Source organism: Pogona vitticeps, chromosome 3 (assembly GCF_051106095.1).
Source record: "Pogona vitticeps strain Pit_001003342236 chromosome 3, PviZW2.1, whole genome shotgun sequence".
Taxonomy (NCBI): Eukaryota; Metazoa; Chordata; class Lepidosauria; order Squamata; family Agamidae; genus Pogona; species Pogona vitticeps.
Genome location: NC_135785.1, coordinates 96,972,632 through 96,999,153, shown reverse-complemented (window position 1 = coordinate 96,999,153; position 26,522 = coordinate 96,972,632). Strand labels below are relative to the sequence as shown.

At 40.0% G+C, this 26,522-nt stretch overlaps 1 protein-coding gene across 3 annotated transcripts in view; it reads left to right on the top strand.

The window, feature by feature from the left end:
- LOC110078742 (solute carrier family 22 member 15-like) overlaps window positions 1-5,899 on the top strand; it is a 50,957-nt gene extending 45,058 nt beyond the window's left edge. For 2 of the 3 annotated variants that reach the window (XM_020793190.3, XM_072995175.2), the window contains exons 11-12: window positions 1,323-1,481; window positions 3,743-5,899. In XM_020793190.3, the coding sequence (XP_020648849.3) occupies window positions 1,323-1,481; window positions 3,743-3,769 (186 nt within the window). In that variant the 3' untranslated portion in view covers window positions 3,770-5,899. Of the gene's footprint in view, window positions 1-1,322; window positions 1,487-3,742 lie in introns of all 3 variants that reach the window. The other variant, XM_020793191.3, reaches the window with a different exon arrangement.
- Window positions 5,900-26,522: the final 20,623 nt, after the last annotated feature.

Here is a 26,522-nt window from a genome sequence, read left to right as displayed (position 1 = left end):
TTATGCAAATATTTAAATGGAACCAAAAAATACTGTAGCCAGTCATCTAGTTAAAAATTTTACTCAGGCAACCAGTAATTGAGGGAAAGCTTGCCTGAAGAGAAAAGGTCTTTGGCTGCTTGTGAAAGGACAACATAGATGAGGCCAGCCCAGATCTTAACGCCTGAGTAGGCTCATAATGGGAGACACAGTATTTGAGATAGTTTGGACCCAGGCCATATAATACAAATACTGGTGTAGTTTGCATATGTATAGAGATTCCAGATTGCTGACTCAAGTTTCAAAGATCTCCTCTTTATGATGACAGTGGCCATGGTGAAGCCTGGAGCAATGTTCAGCTCTTGCAGAGAAGTAGCCAAAGTGGGGAATGTGGGATCAGTGGTCCTTACAAATAGGAGAATGTAGTGTGAACAGAGGGCTGAATTCTCCCTCACCTAATCATATTGTCCAGTCAAATTCTGACACACAGAAATATCCTGTGCTGTATTTCATTAGAAATTAATGTATTAGGAGATACAGTTACAAACCTCCCGCTTGTGTAGTTTGGCCTTTTATCCATATGTAGATGATTTGATTAGTCACATATGAGAACTGTGCCTAAGAAATGTTTACCAGCAAATGCAGGGATAGAGGTGAGATAGAGTTTTGGTACATCCACACCTTGGCAATTCTGCAAGCCTTCCCAAAAGAAGGTTTTTAGTACAACAGATGAAAACGGCAGTCGTGGAATAGTCATATGACTTTCCCACTGCTTTACCATTTAGGTTTCTATATGCAAATGCTTTTCAAGTGAATATTTGTTGCATTTTTATATGAATTGAATAGGTAGTAAATTTTGGGATAATTGTTCTTCAGTGACTGAAATCCTGTTCACATATATTCCATGGCATCAGGTTGATGAAATAAACAATTACGGCAATTTCTTAAAAATCACACATTTTCCCTCCCATTCCAAGACCTCTGTGGATTTCAAGTGATCCCTTTCATCATTGGGAGTTCGTGCAAGATGAAAGACAGGAGGAGGAGGAAGTCTTTAAATACCAAAAACTTGTATCAGTAGTAAAATTATTCTGACGGCAGCCATTTTCAGTAATTAAAGGTGCACTGTCCCATTGCTGAGTTCTCATATGGTCTTGACTGTGAAACAAATTATTTGGGACTGATAGGCAGTTTGTAACGGGAGGGGTAAATGCTTAATTTCCAAAAAATTGCCCTGGCTGAGGACATCATCTGTCTTATGTCTCAGAACTTAAACAGGAGTTCAGCCAATAAGTCTTTAATGTGCGTCATTTCATAATTAGTTTATTATTACTTTATTTTAGAAAACCCTTGGTCCATCTGTACCATTTGTGGTCTTTGGAATTAGTGGATTATCGGCTGGTTTCCTGACTCTTCTGCTTCCAGAAACTCTAAACAAACCTATTGCAGAGACCATAGAAGATCTGCAGATGCCTACCTATCAAACACTTAAAAGCAAAAAGGCAGAGTAAAAATGATTTTTATTTTTATTTTTTAGAAACAGTGCTTATACTGACTTGGTCATGGGAAAAAAGTCCCATTTAACTGAACATTTGTAAAATATTTTGTTTCTCCTTAGTTCTTGTATGTTTAATATTTTGTTGCATATCCATGAATAAAGAATTCTCAAAATATTAGAGGCATTCTGTTTTTTATCATTGTATATTGCAGTGATATGTTTGGCAGAGTTCCTCTCATCCTGTGCACTCTCTAACTTTTCTGCTTTTACTTAGTCATTCTGTTACTGACAGACTATTAAATATGTGATACCAAGAAGGGGTCTTGGTTTCATATTTCCCATTTCTTCTCTTAAATGGCATCTGCAAGATTTTCCTGTAGCATTGTCATTTTAATAGCTGCTTGTCATGAGTAAGCTCAGCCTGGTTACTTTTAAAAAATTAAATTTACCATATTTTTCCTTGTATAAGATGCCCCAAATTTATGTCTTCACAAGAAAGTGGAGGGGGAAGCAGGAATCAAAGCACTTTGATTATTCCTGCTTTCCCCCTCCACTTTCTTGCACTTTTTTTTTGCAAGGAAAGTGCTTTCCTCATCCACTTCCTTGCAAAGAACCTGGAGGGGAAAAGCACTTCCCTCGCAAGAAAGTGGAGGTGAAAGCAGGAATCATCAAAGCACTTTGATTCCTGCTCCCCCCTCTACCTTTTGCGAAGAAAGTGGAGGGGGAAAGCAGGAGTCAAAGCACTTTGATCCCTCCCCCTCCTTACTTCCGTGTATAGGATGACCCTCAATTTTTAATCTAAATAGTTTAGACAAAAGTATTGTCTTATACACGGAAAAATACAGTAACTTTTAATTTTGATCCTGCAGCAATGAGATTTGGAAACTACAAATGTTTAGTGTAAGCTTATCATTTATTAAAAACATCTCAGTTATTCAGTGAAATTCCAATGGAGGCAAAATATTTTTTTTCAAAGAATAAAATGGGTTGACATTTTTTGGGAAGTCCTTTTAGAATTGCTTGGATGATACAAAGTATGCAGTCACTAAAATAAGCACTATAGGAAGAAATAATATTCTAGTGGGGGCAGAATCTAACAATGGACTTCCATAGGTGGAGCAGGAACTGGGTAAGTTTTCCAATCCACTTGCAAGCACATATAGACCTCCAAAAGCAGCTCTGGAATACTGGAAATCTCCCTGGAGCCCTCAGACAGCCTAGATGGCTACAGAAAGGGAGAGGAAGAAAGTCAACCTTCTGTCAGCTGGTTGGAGAAGACAAAATAGAAGCTATTTTTTTAACTTCTTAAATCTTACGTAGTAGAAGCATCGAAGAGCTATACTTAGTTGAAATGAGAAATTCGGTCATTAGTAAAAGTGAAATTAAATAAATTTAGGCACACCCTGCCCTCACATTTTTTTCATCAGCCTGTAGAAATTGGGCATTGGATATTGCTGCTGCCAGTTGCTTCAGGATTGCAGAACCAAAAGGAAGCATGTTCTGGCCTGTACAGTCCCATCACCCAGAGAACTCAAGACATACTACCGTGTTTCCCCAAAAATAAGACAGGGTCTAATATTAATTTTTGCACCCCCCCCAAAAAATTAGGGTTTATTTTCAGGGGATGTTTTATTTTACAGTCATGTCATCTGGTTGCTGCACAATGGTGGAGGACGGGGCTTCACTTAACTAGGACTTATTTTTTTTGGGGGGGGGTAAGGCTTATATTACAAGCATCCTGAAAAATCATATTAGGGCTTATTTTCAGGTTAGATCTTATTTTCAGGGAAACAGGGTAGGGTTCTTGTTTGCTTAAACTCCAGGCAGCCCCTGGCATAATCAGATGCTGCTGTTTAGGTTACATGGTCTGAATTTGCTTGCTTTTTACTTCCACATTGTTTTGTTTTGTTTCTTTCATAGCCTTACTATTGAATAGTGAACCTGCAGGCAGGAGGCAGTCTTGTCTTTTAATCTCTACAGAAAAAAAATTATTGGGTGTTAATTTGCTAGCTTTCTTAGTTTTTTTAAAATTCTGTTTATATCCCTCCTATCTAGTCCATTAAGACCACTCTGGGCTGCTTACAACAACAGAGAGGTTTTTGTGCCGATGGGGGAGGGGGAATCCTACAAACAAGTTTCTTTTGGCATCAGCTTTTGCATGTGATTCAGTGGCCTTGCAGGTTTGTGCTGCTCAAAATATAATAGCCTTAAGATATCTATAATAATAAACAATAATTTTAATTAATTTTTTCATCTATTTAACAGGTAAATCAGTTAGATGAAAACAGGTAACGTTGCAAGAAACATTTGATTGGAAAAGACAACAGCGGTTGTATGATGCTGTCGAGTATCACCTGACAACATGCAAATAGATCTTGGAATTCCCAGTACACCCAGTGCTTTATGTCGACATAAATTGCGAAGACTGTTGGTTGTGAAGGGGACTGTTATAAAAACTATATATGAGAAATCGACAAATTACAAATGTTAAACTGCCACATTCCATTTTAGGATGTTCAGAATTACCCACTTGTTTCATTTTCAATAAGAAAAGGACCGGTCTAATACAGCTGAGGAACTTTTATTAAACTTACCCTCTCCAATTCTGCAGGGCAGGTTTAGAAAGAATGATGGGTGTTGGATCCAACATACCTGGAAGTCACCAGGTTGTGGAAGGCTGGCTTTCTTTATAAACTATTTGTTTAGGTGTTAAAAAATTGAGGATTTTGACTGCAACATTTAACATATGGATTTAATCAGTGATCTGTATTTAGGCTTATATAAATGGCCTCAGGATGTCCCTTGAAATTAATATCATCCTACTTCCTTGAAGCATCTTCAGACTGGGAGACAACAGACAAGCCTGAATTATACAGGCATGCTTCAGTTCTTTTTCCCGCCTTCTCTGCATATTGTCAATATTTTTATATTAATGGTTTGAGGTGAATGTTCCAAAATATGTATAATGACCAAAGAAGCCTTTTCAGGTATTGTTTCTGAGGACTGCTGCAATATATCATATCTGAAGAAAGAACTGAATAATATGCAGCAGCTGTAAGGAAAAAGTGAGTGCTGAAGTAGCAGTTGTGTATTTTAGGTGAAACAGGTATCATTGCCTTTATGTATGATGGCAAGAAAATATGGGATTATGGGATAGATCCAAAGAAGCCCTTTCACATACAAAAAGTATCTTCTGCTCAGGGAAGGTCTATTTTCCAGGAGAGAGCTTTAGCATAAGATGTTTATGTGAAAATAAATCCAAAAAATGCTCTTTGGTATGTTCAAGTACTTTTGCAGTCTTTGTATGAACAGGCATTTAATAAATTAAAGAAGAGAGAGGAGCTGGATGATTTACCCAGGATTTTTGGGGAATCACTGCTTTACCTCCAGTCACTGAGACTGGAAATAATATGGAGATCCCCACCTCCCTTTGACTCTTCCCAACTGTGAGGAGATGTGTTTAGGATACGTCTGCCTCTGGACACTACATCGGCCAGGTTTCCTTCCCTTTCTATAGAACCATTGAATTTCCGAAATGCAGTAGCACCTGTTTCGCTTTTCCTTACATTGAATCAATCTTGAAGGGCAAGAATGTTTTGCACAACATGAAAACACCATACCAAGGATATTGATTGTCTTTTAATTCTATAGGAGAACTCTGTAGGTTAAAATCATTTTGATAGTCTACTTTTATGTAGGCCTGTGGTTTATAGGATTCAGGCACATTGCTGTGAAGTCATGTTGAGTTCACTCATTGCAGAAATGATAGCACAAAAAACAACAACCCAAAGTCTTAATCTGCCATACTATCATGTGCGCATCTGTTCTTTATTTTAATGTGTGCTGCTTGTGCACACTGGCCAGTAAACTGGATGGACCACCTGAGAGCTAAGAGATTGTCTCTCTTTTTTCAGAACTCAGAAAAACTCCTTTTTTTAAACTACAACTCCCACAATCCGTCAGGCAGCATAGACTGTGCCTATGCTGACTAAGATTTCAGGATTGAAGTCAAAAACAAATAACTCTTCTAAGCTCTGTTCTTTCATGCATTTCGTTTTTGTAAGCTGTAAATGGAACACAACGGAGAGGAATATTTCCAAGTATCACCAGATGCTCCATTACTTTCCTTCAGTGCTTGTGTCCAAACAACAGGAAAAAAGATGACTAGCCTTTATATAGAGTTTTGATATTATTATGGAAAGTTTTATAAATATATATTTTTCTAATAAAAATGCAACATTATAAAAATTTGGCTCCTGAGGAAGCAGGAGTGAGTGTCTAAGACAATTCTCTCTGACCCTATTACCGGGAAGCGAATAATTCTCATCTCAGATATATAATGTGTCTTTAATTGGGGCTAATTTGCCATCCATTTTGTTTTTATGGAAAAAAGTAATAAATAAAAATGGTATTGTAAATGCAGTGATTTTTCCTTTTTTATTGTTAAAATACTCTTATGCCTACATTAAAATTGTGCAAAATTTTCTTAAAACAATCTGACAGGCCAACATCCTGTTCCTTTAAGTCAATTTCAGCTTACAGCAGCTCTCTCAGGGTTTTCTAGAAATGAAGTATTCAGAAATGGTTTACCAGTCCCTCCTGGCAGTGCCCTAGGACAATACAACTTGGTTAAGAGCACTTAACCCTATTGGCCACACATCCTGGAACATTCAGACTCTCAACTCTGGCTTCACAGTCAGATGTTTTAACTCACTGAGCCATGTCAGTTCCCACACTCAATTATGACTCATTAGATAAGAAAGAATCAAGAGGTGGCACTGTGTACAGAATGTCATGTTCATTATTGATCTTAGTTGACCCGTTTCCCAAGTGGGTCTGCAACTCCAGTCCTGTAAGCCAGCTCTCTGCGCTATACCAGCTCCTGAAAAGACTAGCTCTTCAGAGTAATGTCAGCTGCTGTTACAAACATTGGAACATTATCAGTTGGAATAACATCTGTATGTACAGTATATGTATATATGTATATATATATTTATTTATTTATATGTATATATATATATATTTCAGATAAAAACTTCTAATATTAAATTCAGCAAAAGAATTTCTAGTTTGAAGTGATTACCATAATACACTATCTAATATAAAATCTAACTACATAACTATGTTATAAAAATTTGCTGATGTTTCAGAGATACAAATGCTCCTTCACCCGTTTTTGTTTATTTTTCTCTTCTTTAAAGTCAGCCTTTTATTTATACTTGCTGAGGCTGAATACAAAGTCAGTTACTCACAGTTCATGTAGTCAGGCATAAATCTTCTTCACACACCTCCCCTCCTTGGCAAAGTTAGACAGCTGATTTCACCAGAATGGCATCTCCTGAGTCAGATGCTTTGAGGAAAGAAAACTCACGAAGACAGATGGCAGTTTGAATTTGGAAATTTCCTGGCCCTTTTTGCTGCAAGTCCACTCTCCTGTGAAAAGTTGTCCCCCTTCACGTCTGGGGGATCTCTGACCTGGAGTTGATGCAGGTGTTCCCAGAGCCCTAGGATTCCCCTGTTCTTGTTGCTAAAGGAGACTACAGTATTTTATTCAGTAGAGGAGCCTTGAGACTTTTCACCCTGACATTTTAATAACTGCCAGTTATATTCACACACATTAAATAGAGGATGAGATACGTTATAAATGTATGTGCCATCATCCAAACATCATTCCATGTATTTCTATGGAAGCTAGAGAGGTTGCCCCATGGTTCTTCAGGATCCAGTCTCCTATCCACATCAAAGTACACTTGGGAAGATTCTCTGACCGCCAGGAATGCTCCAGGGGGCACAAGGACCTGAAATGATAATATCACTTGCCTACAAAAACCCTGGGGACGTGGTGGCTCTGCGGGCTAAACCGCAGAAGCCTGTGCTGCAGGGTCAGAAGACCAAGCAGTCGTAAGATCGAATCCACGCAACGGAGTGAGCTCCCGTCGCTTGTCCCAGCTCTTGCCAACCTAGTGGTTCAAAAGCATGCAAATGCGAGTAGATAAATAGGGACTACTTCGGTGGGAAGGTAACAGCGTTCTGTGTCTAAGTCGCAGTGGCCATGTGACCACGGAAGATTGTCTTCGGACAAACGCTGGCTCTATGGCTTGGAAACGGGGATGAGCACCGCCCCCTAGAGTCGAACACGACTGGACAAAAATTGTCAAGGGAAACCTTTACCTTTTACCTTTACAAAAACCCTAGAGCATGTACGGGAAAATTAACTCAATGGTTCAGATCCTTACCATAACATTTTATTGAACTCACTGACATTGTTCAGGATGAAGAGTGAACCTGAGATACTGAACATATGGAGATGTTTACATAACTGCTGGATAGTTTTGTGAGTTAGGTATCTGACTGCAGAGCTAGAGGCTGGGAGTTTGATTCCCCACTTTGCCTCTTTGAAAGGAGCCGGACTTGGTGATCCATAGGGTCCCTTCCAGCTCTGCAGTTCTAAGATTATTATTATATTTTTATAACTCTTAATCATGGGAGAAATGCAGCATATAAACAACAACAACAACAACAACAACAACAACAACACGTGGTGGCACTGTGGGCTAAACCACAGAAGCCTGTGCTGCAAGGTCACAAGACCATAAGATCGAATCCACGCGACTGAGTGAGCGCCTGTCACTTGTCCCAGCTCCCGCCAACCTAGCAGTTCAATAGCATGTAAATGTGAGTAGATAAATAGGGACCACCTCAGTGGGAAGGTAAAATGCCATTCCCTAGTCACACTGGCCACGTGGCAACGGAAACTGTATTCGGACAAGCGCTGGCTCTACGGCTTGAAAACAGGATGAGCACCGCCCCCTAGAGTCGGAGACTACTGGACTAAAAATGTCAAGGGGAACCTTACAATAATAATAATAATAATAATAATAATAATAATAATAATAATAATAATGATGATGATGATGATGATGATGATGATGATGATGATGATGATGATGATAATAATAATAATAATAATAATAATAATAATAATAATAATAATAATAATAATAATAATAATAATAATAATAATAATAATAATAATAATAATAATAATAATAATAATAATAATAATAATTCCTACCTGTACCTTTCTGGGTTCCTGTCAGGGACTACTGTTTTTTTTTAGGTGTTGTAATACGAAAAGTGTGTTGCCTATTGCAATGTGTTAAAGGGCTGATTTAAATTTTAGAAAATAACCAAAAATAGTTGCAGAATAAAAAGAGCACAATATATTTCTTGTGTGCATGAAAGCAAATTAGAACCTTGTGCAAAATGATGTATCAGATTTACCCATGCATGGATGAAATGTAAAGGTTCCCCTTGACATTTAGTGCAAACGTGTCTGACTCTAAGGCATGGTGCTCATCCCCGTTTCCAAGCCATAGAACCAGTGTTTGTCCGTAGACTGTTTCCGTGGTCACATGGCCAGCGTGACTAGACATGGAATGCCTTTACCTTCCCACTATGGTGGTACCTATTTATCTTCTCGTATTTACACACTTTTGAACTGCTAGGTTGGCAGGAGCTGGGACAAGCGACGGGAGCTTACTCCGTCGCGTGGATTCTATCTTATGACTGCTGGTCTTCTGACCTTGCAGCACAGAGGCTTCTGCAGTTTAACCTACAGCTCCACCACGTCCCTGCCATGCATAAATAGGAATAAATAAATATGATGATGTTGAATGGAAAGAAACATTAGGGAGCAGCTGGATTTTTAGCCAAGCACTCCAAATACAAGTAACAGTACCAAGAGTTGTCATAAATTTGGGAAGGTAGATTAGAATTTCAAGGAAGAGATTCCAACCTTAAGAATGCTTAGAGAAACTATTCCCCAGGTATCTCATAGGCTGTTGTTATTGTTGCGACTGCTGTTGTGCGCTGTGACGTTGCCCCCGCCTCATGGTGACCCTATGAATGATTTCCAAAATGTCCTGCCTCAACTGCCCTTTTCAGCTCTTGTAAACTTAAGTCTGCGGCTTCCTTTAGGGAATCAGTCCATCTCATTTCTGGTCTTCCTCTTTTCCTGCTGCCTTTTACCTTCCCCAGCATTACAGTGGTACCTTGATGTGTGAACGTCCCTACTTGCGAACAATTTGAGTTATGAACAGCTCCGTTCGCAAAAAGTTGCTTTGACCTGTGACTGGAGCCTCGACTTATGAACTGAAAAAAAGAGAAAAAAACCTTTCCTGCCCTTTTTTGACCTAAGTTCACCTTAGATCAAAAAAAGAAAAAATATATATAAAAAATTCACCCCCTAGCGGTAGAGTACAGATTAACCGGCTTTTCATTAGTTCTTATGGGAACTAATGCCTCTGCCTACGAACAGTGCCTCGACATACAAATGGAAAACAGCAGATATGGATTAAATGGTTTTCAATGCATTCCAATGGGAAAGTTTGACTTGACGTATGAACTTAATTCCAATACGGATTAAGTTCGCAAGTTGAGGTACCACTGTACTTTTTTTTCAGAGAATTGTGCCTTCTCATGATGTGCCCAAAGTAAGAAAGTTTCAGTTTCTTTTTTTTTTTTGCCTCCAAAGATATTTCAGGCTTGAGTTTTTTTGGTTGTCTAAGGTTTTTTTTGGGGGGGGGGGGTCTAAGGAAGACAGGAGGGCCTGGCGTACTCTGGTCCATGGTGTCTCGAAGAGTCAGATATGACTTAATGACTAAACAACAACAAGGTATCCACAAAGATTTCCCACAACACTACATTTCAAATGAATCAACTTTTTTCCTGTTAGGAAAATGCATATAACTTATATGCAAAAAGTTCCAGGATTCAAGATCTAGCTACTGAGCTAAAAGGTAGCTGTGTTAGTCTGGTCTAGCATCTCAGGCAAACACAAAATTAAAAAATAAAAACAACAAAAACATTGTGACACCTTATAAACTAAATGCTACATTTCAATGTGAGTTTTTGGGGACAAGTCCATTTCCTCAGAGCTGGAAGAATGGTGTTCAGATGCTTCCACATGGTTGTTTTATCTTTTTTTTTTTGTATTATTATGTTCATTGTTGGTGTGGTGTATGTTTTAGTTGTCTAACATGTAAACTGCCCAGAGTGGCCTACTAGCTAGATGGGTGGTATAGAAGCCAAATAATTCAATCAATCAATCAATCAATCAATCAATCAATCAGTCAATCAATCAATCAATCAATCAATCAATCAATCAATCAATCAATCAATCAATCAATCAATCAATCAATCGCAATGGCAATGCTCTCTTCATCAGTGTCATTGATGGCAGGGAAGGAGCAGTCTATGTCATCTTTGCTGGAGGCCACAGTCACCTTAAGGCAACTGCTCATACTCCATAGGGATCTGGAGCAGGCTTGCTATATAGGCTGGAGTTAAACACCCAGCCCAGCAATCTTGAACTTTCCAACTCAAGCATGTGTCTGTGTATTTAGCCCTTTGCTAGCATTACATGCAGTGTGAAAGGTTGTGTATCTCTGAGTTCAAAAGACTGGAGTATCACAGGTATAGGGCTTATGCTGTATGTGCCATTCCTTCCTTCCCCTTTCTTCCTCTCATTTTGACTGGCTTGTTGTTTCACTGTCTCTTGCTTCCTCTGTCATGATTTCCCCCTCCTCTGGCTAATGGGTACGTGTGAGGGAAAACAAAATGAACAAATCTGAAAGAGTCAGTTCTTTTCACATTTAACCAAAGGACCAGTATCTGAAACCTGGTACGAACGAAACTTGAAGGTTTTCTGTGTCAAGGGGAACCTTTACCTTTACCTTTACCCTAGCTAGAGGTATCTCTGAAGTGGAAACCCACATAATGCATAACTTCCTTTGAAGTTTATAAACAGTCCCTTTTGGGCTATATCTAAATTGCTTTGGTGGAAATTGGCCTTCAGTGGCAGTTGGAACAAACCATATTATAGGAATTCATAGAGAAATAACACTTATGCTTTTAAGACTTTAAACCCATGAGTACATCTATTGTTGACATAGACTTAGATTCTTTCTTGCTAAACGGGCCATTGCCTAGTAACGGTTTCAGTGTAGGTTTCAGAAAATGCAATCAAGTAATGGAGGAGCCTTGTAGGGACTGTAATATTTGTGTCTGGGTGTATTTCAAGAAATATGGCAGCTTTGCATCTGAGGAAGAGTACCGGCTCATCCTTTCATGGCAAACTTGATCAGCATCTAATGGTTGTTGTGGGTTTTTCGGGCTTCTTGGCCGTACGAATTAGCCAAACACCTAGCAACCCTTCTACAGACCCACATTGGACAAACCTCATCCTACATCAAGGACTCAGGGCATTTCATAAGCAAGATCAGCACCCTAAAACTCAACCCTGGGGATAGACTGGTCAGTTTTGATGTAGTATCCCTGTTCACTAAGGTACCGGTAAAGGACACCCTGATACTCATCCAGCAGATATTCCCAGAAGACATCAAGGCCCTCTTCCAGCACTGCCTTACAACTAGCTATTTCCAGTGGGATAATGAATTCTACAAACAGACAGATGGAGTGGCCATGGGCAGCCCTCTCAGCCCGGTTATAGCAAATTTCTACATGGAGCATTTTGAAAAACTTGCCCTGGCTTCAGCACCCCTCGCACCCACAGTCTGGTTCCGATATGTGGATGACACCTTTACAATCTGGAGTCACGGTGAAGAAAAATTGGAAGAATTTCTCAACCATCTCAACAGCATCCACCCAAACATACAATTCACCATGGAAAAAGAAAGAGAGGGCCAACTCCCGTTCCTAGATGTCATGGTCCTACGCAAAACTGACCTCCGACTGGGACACAAGGTATACAGAAAACCCACCCACACAGACAGGTACCTACACAAAAACTCCAACCACCACCCACGGCAAAAAAGAGGCATAATCAAAACACTGGTAGACCGTGCAAATCGGAACTGTGAAGCTCAGTTTCTCAACACTGAACTCTACCACCTGAATTGGGCCCTACAGGCAAATGGCTACTCCGAAAATGAAATCACAAGAGCCATCAAACCAAGAAAACAACACCGAACTGAAGAAGAAAAACAGCCACCCACAAACAAAGTATTTCTGCCATACATCAAAGGGGTCACAGACCGCATGGGGAAATTTCTGGAAAAACACAACTTACAAACAGTATTCAAGCCCACCACAAAAATACAACAAATGTTACGGTCAGCAAAGGACAGAAGGGACCCCCTCACCACTGCAGGAGTATACCAGATACCTTGCATTTGTGGCCAGGTATACATTGGAACCACAAAACGAAGCATCCACACCAGAATCAAAGAACATGAGAGACACTGCAGACTAAAACAACCAGAAAAATCTGCAGTAGCCATAAAACAAACTGGACATGAAATTCTATTTCAAAATACTGAAATACTGGACAACACCAGCAATCATTACATCAGACTGCACAGGGAAGCCATTGAAATCCACAAGCATCAACAAAACTTCAACCGGAAGGAGGAATGTCTGAAACTCAACAAAACCTGGCTCCCAGCTCTCAAAAACACAGAGTGCAAAAGGTCAACGAGCTCCACCCAGCCACAAGGTCAGGGGATTACTGCACACAAAAGACCAGCTAATGACACCCATCAACCACAGGGACAGATAATCTCCCCTCCTTATCAAAACAATACATCCACAACAAAACACATTAATCAACCATCTCCTGATTAGGACAATAGCCTACCTCACAAACTAGCCTTCTCACAGCCATAAATACTCCACCCACTCTCAAGCCTACCCAGAGCACAGTTTGCTGTCCTCTGAAGATGCCGGCCACAGAGACTGGCGAAACGTTAGGAAGAATCACTTTCAGAACACGGCCAAGAAGCCTGAAAAACCCACAACAACCATTAGATCCCGGCCATGAAAGCCTTCGCGAATACATTGATCAGCATCATTGGGAGAAAAATGGTGTCGGGCAATGTTATCACCAGACCATCTCAGAAGAGACAGGGATAAGCAAGAATTTCAAATGAAACAGTGGTACGCTTCTATTTCAGTTGAAAGTACCAGGCAAGACAAACAGAAAGGAGAAGAAACAACAGGTGGGCCCTCAAGAATAGAAATTGAGAGAAGGCAACCAATGCCAAAGGAGGAATCTCTAGTTAGGACTGTGATCAGGAAACAATCAAGGAACTAGGTGAGTTCCCACCTGCACACATGAATGGCACTAAGTGGCAGTGGATGAGGAGAAAGCACAGCTTTATCATTCTTCAATGTCATCTCTTCCAGTACAGCCCTGTGATGCATCTGTGGGTATAACCATATGGATGGGGAAAGTGGGATTATGTCAGCTAATCCTGACCACTGCCCTGACCTCTGCACATTTGGCTCAAAGTCTGCACATTTAGCCAGGATCCCCATCTGCATGTACAGAGCTCTGTGCACGTAAGGCTCTGTGTAGACCCTCTGTTGTGGGATGCAAGAGGTTGAAGGTCGCCCAGTTGGGCTTAGATATCTTGTTCAACTTGACTTCTGTTGCTGATCATGTCTTCGTTAGGTCACTTGCCCCTAGAAAATAGTTCTCCAATTATAAGGAAAATCTGGACACAAAGATGACAAGGATAGGAATAGTGAAAGGGAAGATTGTGTTTACATTCCCTACATAGGGAACTATCAGTCCAAGAATATGGTATTCTAGATATGGGGCTCCTAGTCAGGCACACCCTGTCAGGAAGGAACAAAAAGTTGAAATAGAATATCTGGTCATCCATTTCTGTTTGTTAATATTGACACAGCAAACAACTGCCTAACTTCTTATCATGTGCATAGGTGTCATCCCATTTCTTCAATTACAATGAAAATCTGGACACAAAGATGCTTTCATGTTGATCTTCAGCAGACTTGCACCAATGGAAGCCCATTCTGGGGTCCTCTGTAGTCAGGACAAGGTTTTATCCCGGTTTACCTGTGTGACGGCTGCGATGACGTCACCTGCCTATCATGGTTATGCTGGAGCCCATCTGCCTATAGCAGAGCAGGAGGTGGGACTCCAGGAGGTGGAGCTGTGTATATAAGGGGGGGGGGAGTGAATGATGTGAGACAGTTTTTGAGAGTTAAGAGTTATGAAGAGTTAAGGTCTGAGTGATAGTGTGTATGAGGGGATACTTTATTATTACTGATTGCCTTTTTATTTTAGTTGATAAAGTGATTTACCATTCCTTCTGTTGTTATCAATAAAATACAAGCTTTTATTTTTAAAATCATACATTTGTCTGAAGAGTCTTATGAAGGAGTGGTTGGTGGCAGCGTAAATAAAGTGTGGATGAGAGAGTGTCCTGACCGTTGTGATGTGAAAGAGGGACGTCACAACCTGTAATAGATTTCTTGAGACAAGAAATTTCTACCATTTCCATAAGAATCCTGGGTGATTGCTCCTGGTTTATATCAATAAGCACAAAATACTAGCCTGCTGCACTTTGCTAACATAATTACCACACCTTTCTCTAACTTACGGGCCCAGTTCTTATGGGTTTGCAGTACAAGTTCATACTGTGCTAGTGAAAGTGCTTAATCTTTTACAGAGGCTGTCTGAGTATGGATGGCTCAAGCAAGCCCAAATGGGCTTGTTTCGAATCCTAGGCTCCAACGAGGCAACTTCCACACATGCTTCTTCAGGATAGACGCCCACATGGAAGAAGCCATGGAAGCCACGCTTTTATCCGATATGTTCTGCATGTAGTTTGGACAGAATGGGAGATACAACGCACTGTTATCTGACCTCTCTCCCAATGGGAAACTGTTACTGTATGTCTCTGCATATTCTGTCCCAATAGTAGTCTCTTATCAAAAATATATAAGGGTAATCAAAGATTGTGGCACACCCATTTAAAACAATATATAGCTTTTCCTGATCTGCACCGTCAAAAGCATCAGTTGAAATTTTGGGTAGAAAAAACAATTCATTGAGCAAGGGAGTGAAATGCCATTAAAATACTGTAGCTGGGTGCTTAAAGAGCATAGCACATGCAAAGCTAAGGCTGCAAGCCAAACAGTCCACAGATGCAGATTCAGCCAGTGATGCCACTAATTATTAAGTCTAGCTGTAGGAACCTGTTCTTCTTCAAAGGTGTAACAGTTAGCAGGACAAGCAAGAAGCAGGGTGTAGTAATGGTCTCCTTGACTGAAGCAGCATACCTGTCAGCTTCCCAAGTATGTCAAGAAATGACTTTATGACAGGTATCAGAGGACCTGGTCATGACTAAACCAAAATCTCCACAAATCATAGACACGTGAGACATGAGATGTGAGACATGGTTTACTGAGAGGAGTAACCATCCATCAAGAGTGTTAACTGCAGAGATTCTTACTAAGATACTTCCCAGAGATCACTCAGTTACTGGGAAAGCAGACAAAAGTTTGCATGCTTTCACATGCACTGCTGAGAAGAGATGTTAAAACAAATGCAACAAGACTATGTGCAGAGTAACTAGTGAGGGGGAAATAAAGCAGTATATGTGTATGCACATATATGTCAGGTGGGCTTGGGCATCTTGCCCATCTTGACCTTTGTCATTGATCATCTTTCTATGTCACTCCCCCATCTTCTTCAACAAAACGATTGGTTGGCTGGTTAGTTCTTCTTCATCTGCAATGAAAGGCTGGCATGTTAGTCTTGAGACTCTATAGTAGGCAAGCTAACACTTCAGTACTCCAGTCTCAGTTTTACTCTGTTCTATCCTGAATTGATATTTTGGAAAATTAACATCGTTTTTTTTTACTTTCACCATACCGCAAGTACCCTGAGGGATTATTCCTCATTCATAGCCATCTTACTACCCGCTTTTTGTACTCTGCTAATATAATTACCATAAATTAGTGTGACATATACTGATAGATAACTTCAGCACATAATGTTAGACACATGAGTGACAAGCAGAATTTAAATAATGGATTTCATCTGAAATACATTGATCTCAAACACATTAGTAACTCCTTCACTGAAATATTGCACTAAGGAGAGAGAGGATTCATTCGTCAGTCATTGGGATTCATTCTCCAGGCAATGACAAATGGCTTCCATGAAACTACAAGAATTACTCAAGAGACTGTTCTCCATTAGTCTGACATATGGGTCAGCTCTGCAATTATCATTATGTGCCTCATCCTGTGATAGATGGAGGGAGTTCCTTTTCTGCTAAATTTCCATAACTGTAATTATAAAGGCCTGAAACCAAGTATATCCATTACCTCCTCTATGCCTATTGTTCATTTAGAGCACTACATGGGCTTTGTCAGAACTGGGACTAATTCTTCAGCTATTACCTGAACTTGTATTAATTTTACACAACTTTTAAGCCCAAAAAACAGCCATGGGCTTCCATCATCTTGGCTACAACAACTGAGCACATGTTGGTCCAGAAGGTGGAAGCACTTCCTTCTTAGTCCAGCCGTAGGTTTTTCCAATGGTAGTGACTCTAGTTCTTTCAGTGGCAACTGATGACTGCAAAAGGAATAGATTTTAGTGTGTTGTTCTGAACAGCTGTACTAATTTTAATTATGCATTCATTGAGCATAAGCTGGGTTCTTTTTCTTTCCCATAGAACACTAACTCCCTATCTTTTCTTTTCATCTGCTCACACAGCAGGGATGGGGCTCATGCAATTGTACAAAGTCCAAGGCTGGTTTTTTACTCCCCAAAATCATGCTGTCAAATTTCAGTGACCAATTACATGTCAAACCTTATCAGTGATGTTTAATGCATTCCAATGGCTTTCCCTGTCCCGTTCAGCAATGTTTCGCTATAGCGAAGGTTAATCCGGAACGGATTAACCTCGCTATGCGAGGCACCACTGTATTGTATTCTAGATATGGGACTCCTAGTCAGGCAGACTAGGAGTCCCCTGTCAGGAAGGAACAAAAAGTTGAAATAGGATATCTGGCCATCCACTTCTGTTTGTTAATACTGACACAGCAAACAATTGCCTAACTTCTTATCATGTGCATAGGTGTAATCCCAGGAAAGTTCAGGCACCTGAATGATTCTGCTGCTCTGCAGCAGGGATGCTCAGCTCCTGGATTTTCAAGGTCCCTAACATCTGAGCCCCATTGGCCACTATCTTGTAGTGAGAATGTCTGAGATGATGAATCAACCAGGTTGGAGGTGTGAGAAGTGGTGAGAAGAATGAACAGGTTTCCTAAAACAGCCCTCCTGCATTGGCAGTGAAATACACATCCAGCACATTGCACCTTTTCCAAATGAAACAAAAATCTTCTTTTGCAAGTGAAACCGAGCATTAAAAAAAAGAGAGAAGTGAACACCTCGATTAAACTTTGTTTGTGCCTCCATGGGCCAGGAAAATGGGCTGTGTGATCCTTTTCCTGGCTGGGTTGCAAAGTCGGTTTATTCTGTTTTTTCAAAAAAAGAAAAAAGAAAAAAAAAGAAAAAAAAACCCAGCACCAGATCCATCAATTGTGGGTCTCTGGGGAAGAGGTTTCAAGTTGCAGAACCATGACCCTCCAGATTTGTTTTAAGTACCAAAATTAACTGATGTTTGCAATCCTGCTGCAGAAAAAAATTATTTGTGGCAGCACTTAGCTTTTGTAGTTTCTGCAGTGGAATTTTGGCCTAGGAAAAGCACTTCATTGCTATCATACTTAAAGAACAGAAATCTCACTCTATGTAATTCACTTATATGATTTAATTGGTGTGATACGTATATGCGATAACCATTAAATCTAGATCTAGCTTGTACACATTTTTAGGTAGACAAAAGTCACCTGAGGAGTCACCTGATCACCAGTCTTTGTTGGGCATTCAGACTGCCCCCCCAATCAGCATTGTGTGTAGAGGAGTGGGGACATGCATACTAGCTCTGCTTCTTCTATGCCATGCTCGTTACACTCCACATACTCAAGGCAAATGCTTACACTTGAAGGACTGCTCTACTTATGTAGGCTCCCCATGCAATTTATACTTCCATGCTATTCTGCTCTCAGTAATTTTCTGTGACTCTTGCTTACAGGAACAGTGATTATACTGATGTTAATACCAGTGAGATGTGTACTATAGGTACAGTACACATTAGGTACAGTACTTCATCTATCCAGGCTATTTTCAGACCCCTAGAATGGAGTGGGTTGGATCTTGAGTAACCCATACCTGAAGCAGATCCATGGAAATCAGTGAGAATCAAATTCGTTATGAATAACAATGGTCCCATAGATTCCAATAGGTCTGCCCTGGGAATGGTTTCATTTGGATCTGACTCAGTGCACTATGATTTCCTGCCTACATGGTGTTTGTGGGTAATTGCGTAGCTGCTGACAAAACTAAAACCCTTTTAGATTCACCACGGTGGTTGCATCACACATCCTTACACCACTCTTTCCCCTCTGGTACCCTATAAGATGTTTTACTCTGCAACTCCCATTAGCTGCAATTAGTGTGGCTAAGGCAGAGCAATTGCACAAGTTAGCATTCAAAACATCCTGAAGCTGAAGAAGGCAACCTTAGACCATGGTTTGTTTTGCGGCTGCTGCTGCCCTTCTGAGAGAAGCTCTTCTCCCCCCCCCCCCCCGACTCTTGGTTCTGAATTTTGCTCTCTCCAATCAAAATGTACAGATCTGTTTTACTTTCTATGCCCTTTCAGCCTTTCACGGAGGCCTGCTGTAATACACAGGGCTGTAATAACTTCCTAAATCCTTCATGGGAATCCTTGCAGTTCATGGTTCCCCCTTTTCTTTCTTTCTACAAGGCAAGCCACTTTTTCTTGGAGAGAAATACAGTATTACACTGCTTGTGAGATGCAGATGTGCCCCCAGTTCTGTCATGTAGTTCCAATCTGAATTTGAATCAGTGGCAATACAAGGTGCAATGAAGCCTAGCTGTGTAGGCAATATAGGCAATGATTCCTGTCAATAGGCTAGGAATGACTGTAAGAACCAGAGTCTGGGCATTTCTTAAACAATGTATACCACCTCCCAACAGAACAATTCCGAATCACATCCTTCACAAATTTCCCTAATCAGTGTTTGGCAAAACCCACAGCTGTTGTCTGAGAGTTCTTTCCTGGTGTGTAGTGTTGTCACATGTGGTGTGATAGTATAGTACACATGCATGTTGCTTTATTGTCCTAGAGGAATGGTCATTTCATTCCATCTGTTCCCCTCCCCACCTTTCCAATGCATGGAAAGGGAGTTTTGCTTAACAAATGGAGCTAGAAACAAGAAAGGACTTGGATAAGGTTCAGAGCCAAACTGAATCCCGTTTCTACAAAGCAATCAAAACAATTGATGAAATAGTTGGGATCATCACCAAATAAAGGATTCGTCATCAGGCAACCGGCAGCAGTTTAATTGACAGAAAGAGGATAACATCAAACAGTGTTTATGAATCTACTTCAAAAGACCAACAACAGCTAATTTTGGGATGCCAGTCTGCTAAACAATGACTGTGTCATTCAGAATCTTGTTTAATATTCCCACCCAGAAGAAAAAACATGAGGAGAAATGACACTCAGTTTATTATGTAGTCAAGAGAAATTCTGAGGTAACTACATACCTCAGGAGAAGTTCTATGGGAAACCAGTGAAATGTACGCTGAATATTAAAGCAAAGAATATGAAATACATATCTAATTGCTGCCTGATTCTGTGCATATCAAAATTGGTGTCAGCTGAGTGATATTCAGAAGCAGAGTAGTCAAAGTTTTAGATAATTGCTGATAAGTTTCTAGTGCAGTGTGAGAAAAATGCTGATTTTTAAAAACCTTTTCCACAAACTGTCATTTATGTATTTCCTTTCTGGTTACTTACCTTAAAATCAGTTCTTTTTTTTTTTTTTAAAGAAGAATGAGGTCATGTTGATGCTTGGGAGCAAAACAAAATCCAAAAGGAGGCAATATCTTTATTAGGGAGGGTCAATTGCCACTCCCCACCCCCCACAGAGTATGCAAGGTGTTGAAATCGTTTAACATTTTCCATCAAGCCAAGTGGTAAGTAGTTAGGGAAAAGTACTGGTTAATGGAGAAAATAAAGATATGGAAGTCCAAATATTTGGCTAGCTGTTTGAATCCAGGGAGATCTACAGATTAACTCAATCCCAAATTGAACAGAGGGGATTGATGACTCAGAGAGTCCTGGAGCTGTCTTGTGGCCTCTGGCAAAGCCAGGTGGGAAGGTGACAGTACAGAGATTAAATATTAGATGCAGGACTTAGTTAAAGAGTCAATTAAAGTCAGATGAAGTGGTTTTTACCCAGTCTTTGGATCTGTGCAATCCCTCCAAGTGGTGTTAGAAAGATTAAGAAAACTAAAACTATGCACTAAATTTTAATCTCCACCTTTGTTATTTACAGCACTATGAATTCTTTACACCTCTGCTTTTTTTCAGCTGAAGTAGAGCATGTTTAAGTTGCACTAATGCGTGAGAGAGTAAAGCATGCAGTTAATTTCCTAAGCAGAACTCACAGGATTCAAATACACATATGCTTTGCTGGATCATGACCATGCTTGAAAGAAAGATGATATTCCAATGGTATTGCTTTTACCTTTTCACAGAATGGAATGTACAGTATAACATTTGTCAATATCCATTATGGAGAATATTAAAGAGATTCTTTCAGCATTTTCTCCCCCCCCCCCTTTTTTTTTTTTTTGCTATAGAATCATGAACCATTTTGCTCTTCTGTGTTCTCCACCTAGGTTTCCTTTCTCCTTTGTGGAAGATAATGATCAGCAAGAGATCATAGATACGGTAGCTCTTGCCATATCGTAAGTCCCTTTTGTGAGAATAAAGTATCCTATAGCCTTCAGCTAATGTTTCATCACAGAAACAACTTTTGGCCAATGTGGATGGGTGCAGTTCCTCATTCCAGAATTTCAGGATGACACTCCCATTCTTACTTGGACCACCGACCATTTATGATAATTAACAAAGAAGCCCCCAAATCTTGCTGTTTTGATTTTTTTCTGAGCTACCTAGTATGCAACACTGTCTTAAACTTAAATGCTGTTGTGATCTAAAAGCACATGGTTTTGTCAGAATTTGTAGTGATTAACAATCCAAGCATCAGATCTAGCACTGTTTAGGAGAAGAGTGTCAACATCAATACTCCAGATATTATCTTCTCTATGTAATGCTCATTTCAATGCTCTAGATGGCAGGAGATATCTAACAATCCACTGATCCGCTTCTATTTGCAAACTTAATTTTCCAGGTAAAACATGTGACACACCAAACAAATATACTATGTGCGTATCTAATCAATGGTTATTTATTGCTCCTTATGCTCGTATATTGCTTTCAGGAGGCCATTCTGGGATTTTTTGGTCATTTTTGTACTTGGTATACTTAATTTTGACAAGTAATGTGTTGGTAATCTGCTTCATTAAAAATAACAAGTAAAGAGTAATGCAAATGGATTTTCGAAAATGATGAGGACTAATAAGCAATGACTTATCTCATGGAAAATAATATTCCAAGCTCTTTCTACGTGTGAGAGGGTGAAATTATCCATTGACTGGCCATGGAAGCACTGAATAGTGAATTTTATCCAGAGAAGGACGCTGATTAGCTAGAGCTCATCATTTTCTTCCTGCATACTCTGCCTCCTTTTGCAGCCCCCTGTTCTTCCCTACTTGGTAGGGCTCTCAGGTCAACAACATCCCATTCCTCCAGATTTCAGCTCCACAACCTGACCGCAAGGCTTGCGTTCTTATGATATTATGGGGTGGGTGGGTTGGAATGACAAATGGAAAAGCACGGGGGGGGGCAATGTGGAGATAAAAGAAACATGTCTCTCCTACCAAGGACCTGCCACCCAGAATCAGTTGGGAGATTTCCGGCAACATGTTTTGCTACAACGTGCCACGTGGGGAGGGGAAGTGCATTACTCATATGAAAACACAACCATACATTTTCTAAACCAAAGATGGGACAAAAGTTAATTTGGGTCTATTGGTGAATCTCAGTCTAGATGATGAACCTGCAAACCAAAGTCAGCGTCACCAACAGCATCTTGTTCACCGAAATTTCAGGGTGAGGAGATTGAACTCCAAAACCTGAGTCTCAGGGCCAAAACTTGAGACTTGGCGACCTTACTACCAACTTAACCGTTGTACAAGATGTAAAGTTAGCATAAGTAAAACATAAGCTGGTCCTATTTATCTGAAAAGCAAGACACTACAGACATAATGGACAATACAAGACGCTACAGGATCATAACAAGACTTAACAGATTTTCCACCAGAGCCCCCTTTTTCAGCTTAGGCTGAAAGAAGCACATGAAACAAAGCTGCAGTCCGGCAGCAAATAGCACACAAGCCAGCCTTTTGCTCAGGTTTTAAACAAGAAAACATTGTGGCAAGAGATGGCTTACGTGTTATGAAATGCGAAACCGTCAGATAAGAGAGAAATCGTGTTATTTACTGTGGCACTGATAATGTGTTATTGCCTACAGGCAAGATGTAAGACATTCATGAAGTGGACAGTTTGCAGTTTAAGTGGATGTTGAAGGTAATACACATTTGAGAACATTTCCAGCTTCAAGCCTCACATCACTTATCCTGGAATGGCCTCGTGGGCAATGACTTCCAATCCTAACGTCACAGAAGCTCAGGAAGAAATACAGGCAAAAATATACGGAGATGTCTTCCTGGCCAAGCTTGGTTAAATCCATCATCTTCCAAAGGGTCGTATCAAAGAACTTCACACTTGATATTTCATAACCAACAGATGTTTCATAAACTCTGGCCCAGTTTTTGATGTATTTGCTTTAACCCCACTTTTTACACCCTTTTTGCCTGATGAAGAGTTTTGGGAGACTCCACAGCTTGCTTTATTTTTCACATTTTAGTGGTTCAGTGAAGGTATTGCCCAGTGTCAGCTTCTACTGTAGCAATTCATTTATTTCTATTTGACCTGTTATCGCAGGCTACATGACTCTTTAATTTTGTATTTAATCATTTTCTGTACTATTTCTTGGGGCAATCTGCCCCCCATCCTTTTTTAAAAATTGATATATCAATGAAGTGGTACACGCCTTCTCTCCCCCTCCCCTTTTCCCCTCCCCCCTTTACTCACTTTCCTGCATATCTCTCCCTCTCATCAGTTTTTGGCTTTTGTTTTCCTTTTCCTTTTTGAACAGCATTGGAAGGAGGAAGCAGGCTAAGTTTTGTAAAGAGCAGAGTTTAAAAAATGCAATGCTCCTTTCTTTACAATTCAAAGCAAGAAATCTCAGGCCCTCTTTCACCCACAAGGGAGCAGGGGAAGGCTTTCTCCTGAACAATGTATTAATGTTGCTTTTGTGGTATTGGTGGTGGGTGGTGCTGGCACCAGCGGTGGCTACAAGCAAGGTATTGATATCCATTAATTTTTATTAATGGATGAGATGGTTGGACAGTGTCATCGAAGCAACCAAGATGAATTTGACACAATTACGGGAGGCAGTGGAAGATAGGAGGGCCTGGCGTGCTCTGGTCCATAGGGTCACGAAGAGTCGGACACGACTAAACGACTAGACGACGACAATTTTTTTAAAAAAATGTACATAGTGGCCATAAAGTGGCCACAGCACCCAGAAAACCAAATCCTTCAAAAAGGAAATAAATCAACAGCAACATTCACACACACTGAAACAATAATGAATGAAGCAACACATCCTTGCTACAATTTAAAACAACCTTCCTGGTGAAGATGAAATAAACTGATTGCTGGAGTAGATGAATCTATGTTGGCCATGTCTCATGTGAACAGAGGTTTATGAAATAAATGATCTAAATAATGGCCAAATTGGTATAACTGTGGTTCTTTTGTCAGGTGTGATTGAGCTCTGATTTTACCTAAGGCAATCAGCATGTATACTGGGGAAAGAGGCAAACAGGCTTTTGCATGGAGAGAAAAAAGGCACTGCCAATTAATACTTTCATTACCTCTGTCTCACATGGAACCTAAACTCATTTTTCCTTTGTTGGCGGTCTGCCTTCATACCAGAGATAAAGACTTTATGAACTATTTGCTTTAGCCTCAGGTTTTATACCACATTTGATGAAGAGTTCTGGAGAACTTGAAAGCTGATCTTATTTGTAACTTTTAATTGATCCAATAAAAGTGTTGCCCTACCTCAGACTTTGTGATTTGATTTGTCCATTGTCTGTGTTTTGAGAGTCTCATACTTTAATCTACTTCTCCCCACTGCTTTGTAATCTTCTTGCTGTTCCCAGTCTTTGCAAAAATAAAATATAGTTCAGCATCTGGAGACAGTTGTGGCAACAATGTTATAAACTGGAAAAAAAGTAATAAATAATGACCAGAAGATGGCAGTAAGAGATTTTTTTTAAGAAAACACACTCTTCATTTAGTGCTAATTCTTCTCACTGGACTTTAGTGCAAAATGTGGTAATGGCTACATGAAATTTTCTTTTAATTTAACATCTAGGTTTGTTTGTTTTAAAGACTTGGCATCTCTTGTTAGGATCTGAGTAATAGGTTTCCAATAATTTCAATGGCTTTCCAGTGATCTTGCTCATTTATGTTTTCTCTCAGGCTTTTAATTTAAATCGATGCAATACTTTAAGCATTATCTGTCTAGACTCCCCCCCCCCCTCACCTGAGGGTCCTGAACTTGGCCTCTTCATAATATTAGTACTGTGCAGATGAAAAAAATATTGTGGGATAGGCAGTCTCAATAGGAATCCTCCTGCCCCTCAGATTATTGTTTTTAATGTGTTGAGTAACACATGGAGTTTTGAAGGCCTGACAGTGTATGTGTGACCGAGCTATCTTTTAAAAGTTGTTTTAGTGATTGTATGATCAATTTTTAATATTATTGCTTTTTAACTGCACAATTATTGTCCTTTTTTAGTTTTACTTGTATTTTAATTATTGGTAGCCACATTGAGTCCCATAAATAAATGAATACCACCCAGTCCTATGCCTATCTACTCAGAAACAAGTCCAATAAGTTCAGTGGGACTTGTTTCTGGGGAGGTATATATTTTGAAAAAAAGGGTAATTCCCTTATAATTAGTAGAATATAAAGTATAGAAACAAACAGCTACAGCACAGGGGAAATGTAAAGGAGAGACTAAAAAAACTCCCAGCTTCCACCTAGCCCTACTGTTTTCAAAATTAAATTAACCCTTTGCATATATATATATATATACGCTACAATTGATTTAAGTAGAAAAGAAAAAAATCTTTACTTACAGTTAAATTTCATGTACAATCAGAAGAGTAAAAAAGATAAAAGAAAGTCCAGCCTCCACCATCTGAGAAGCTCAATCCACCATAGTCTAGAGGGCATGAGCAGAATTTACATGTCTGCTGTGATTAACAGCCAGAAAGGAAGAGAGGGCAAAGCAAACAGGACAAACAGGAAGAGGGAAGGCAAACCAGAGGCATAAAGAAGAATTTTGCTAATTGATTTGTGGGAAAGAAGATAATCCCTTTTAGATCCTAAAAACCTCCCTCGCATTGATACCCAGAATTACAAAGCATGTATGAGCTCAGAAGGGCATCCTGTAAACCAGCCATTCTCCACCTTTCTTTTTTGGTTGGCCACAGCCATAAGCACAATATGAAAGAAATATAGCCCAAATCAAGATAGTTTAAGTTGCATAATGAACCTTGCAAGGTCATGTGTGGAGAATTGTTTCTGATTTGTAGCCCCCTTCAAATGTGCTAGGGCACTCCAGGGGGCCATATGGCCCCTGTTGAGAATGGCTGCTGTGGACCATGTTGACTGCCACCATCAGTGTTGTTAACATCCAGGCTTGGTATACTTTTATATACCAAGGGAACAGTGCTGTCCTCTGAAGATGCCGGCCACAGAAACTGGCGAAACGTTAGGAAAAACAACCTTCAGAACATGGCCAAAGAGCCCGAAAAACCCACAACAACAATTAGATCCCGGCCATGAAAGCCTTCGCGAATACATCGGACTTTCCTTTCACTTCCAGGCATGTCCACAGCTGGCCCAACCACTTCATTAGCTCTGGAGTTACTTGTCCTTATCCTCCGCTCTTCCTCAGTAGCATGTTGGATGCCTTCCGACCTGAGGGTCCCATCTTCCAATGTCATATCTTTTAGCCTTTTGTTTCTGTTCATGGGGTTTTCTTGGCAAAGATACT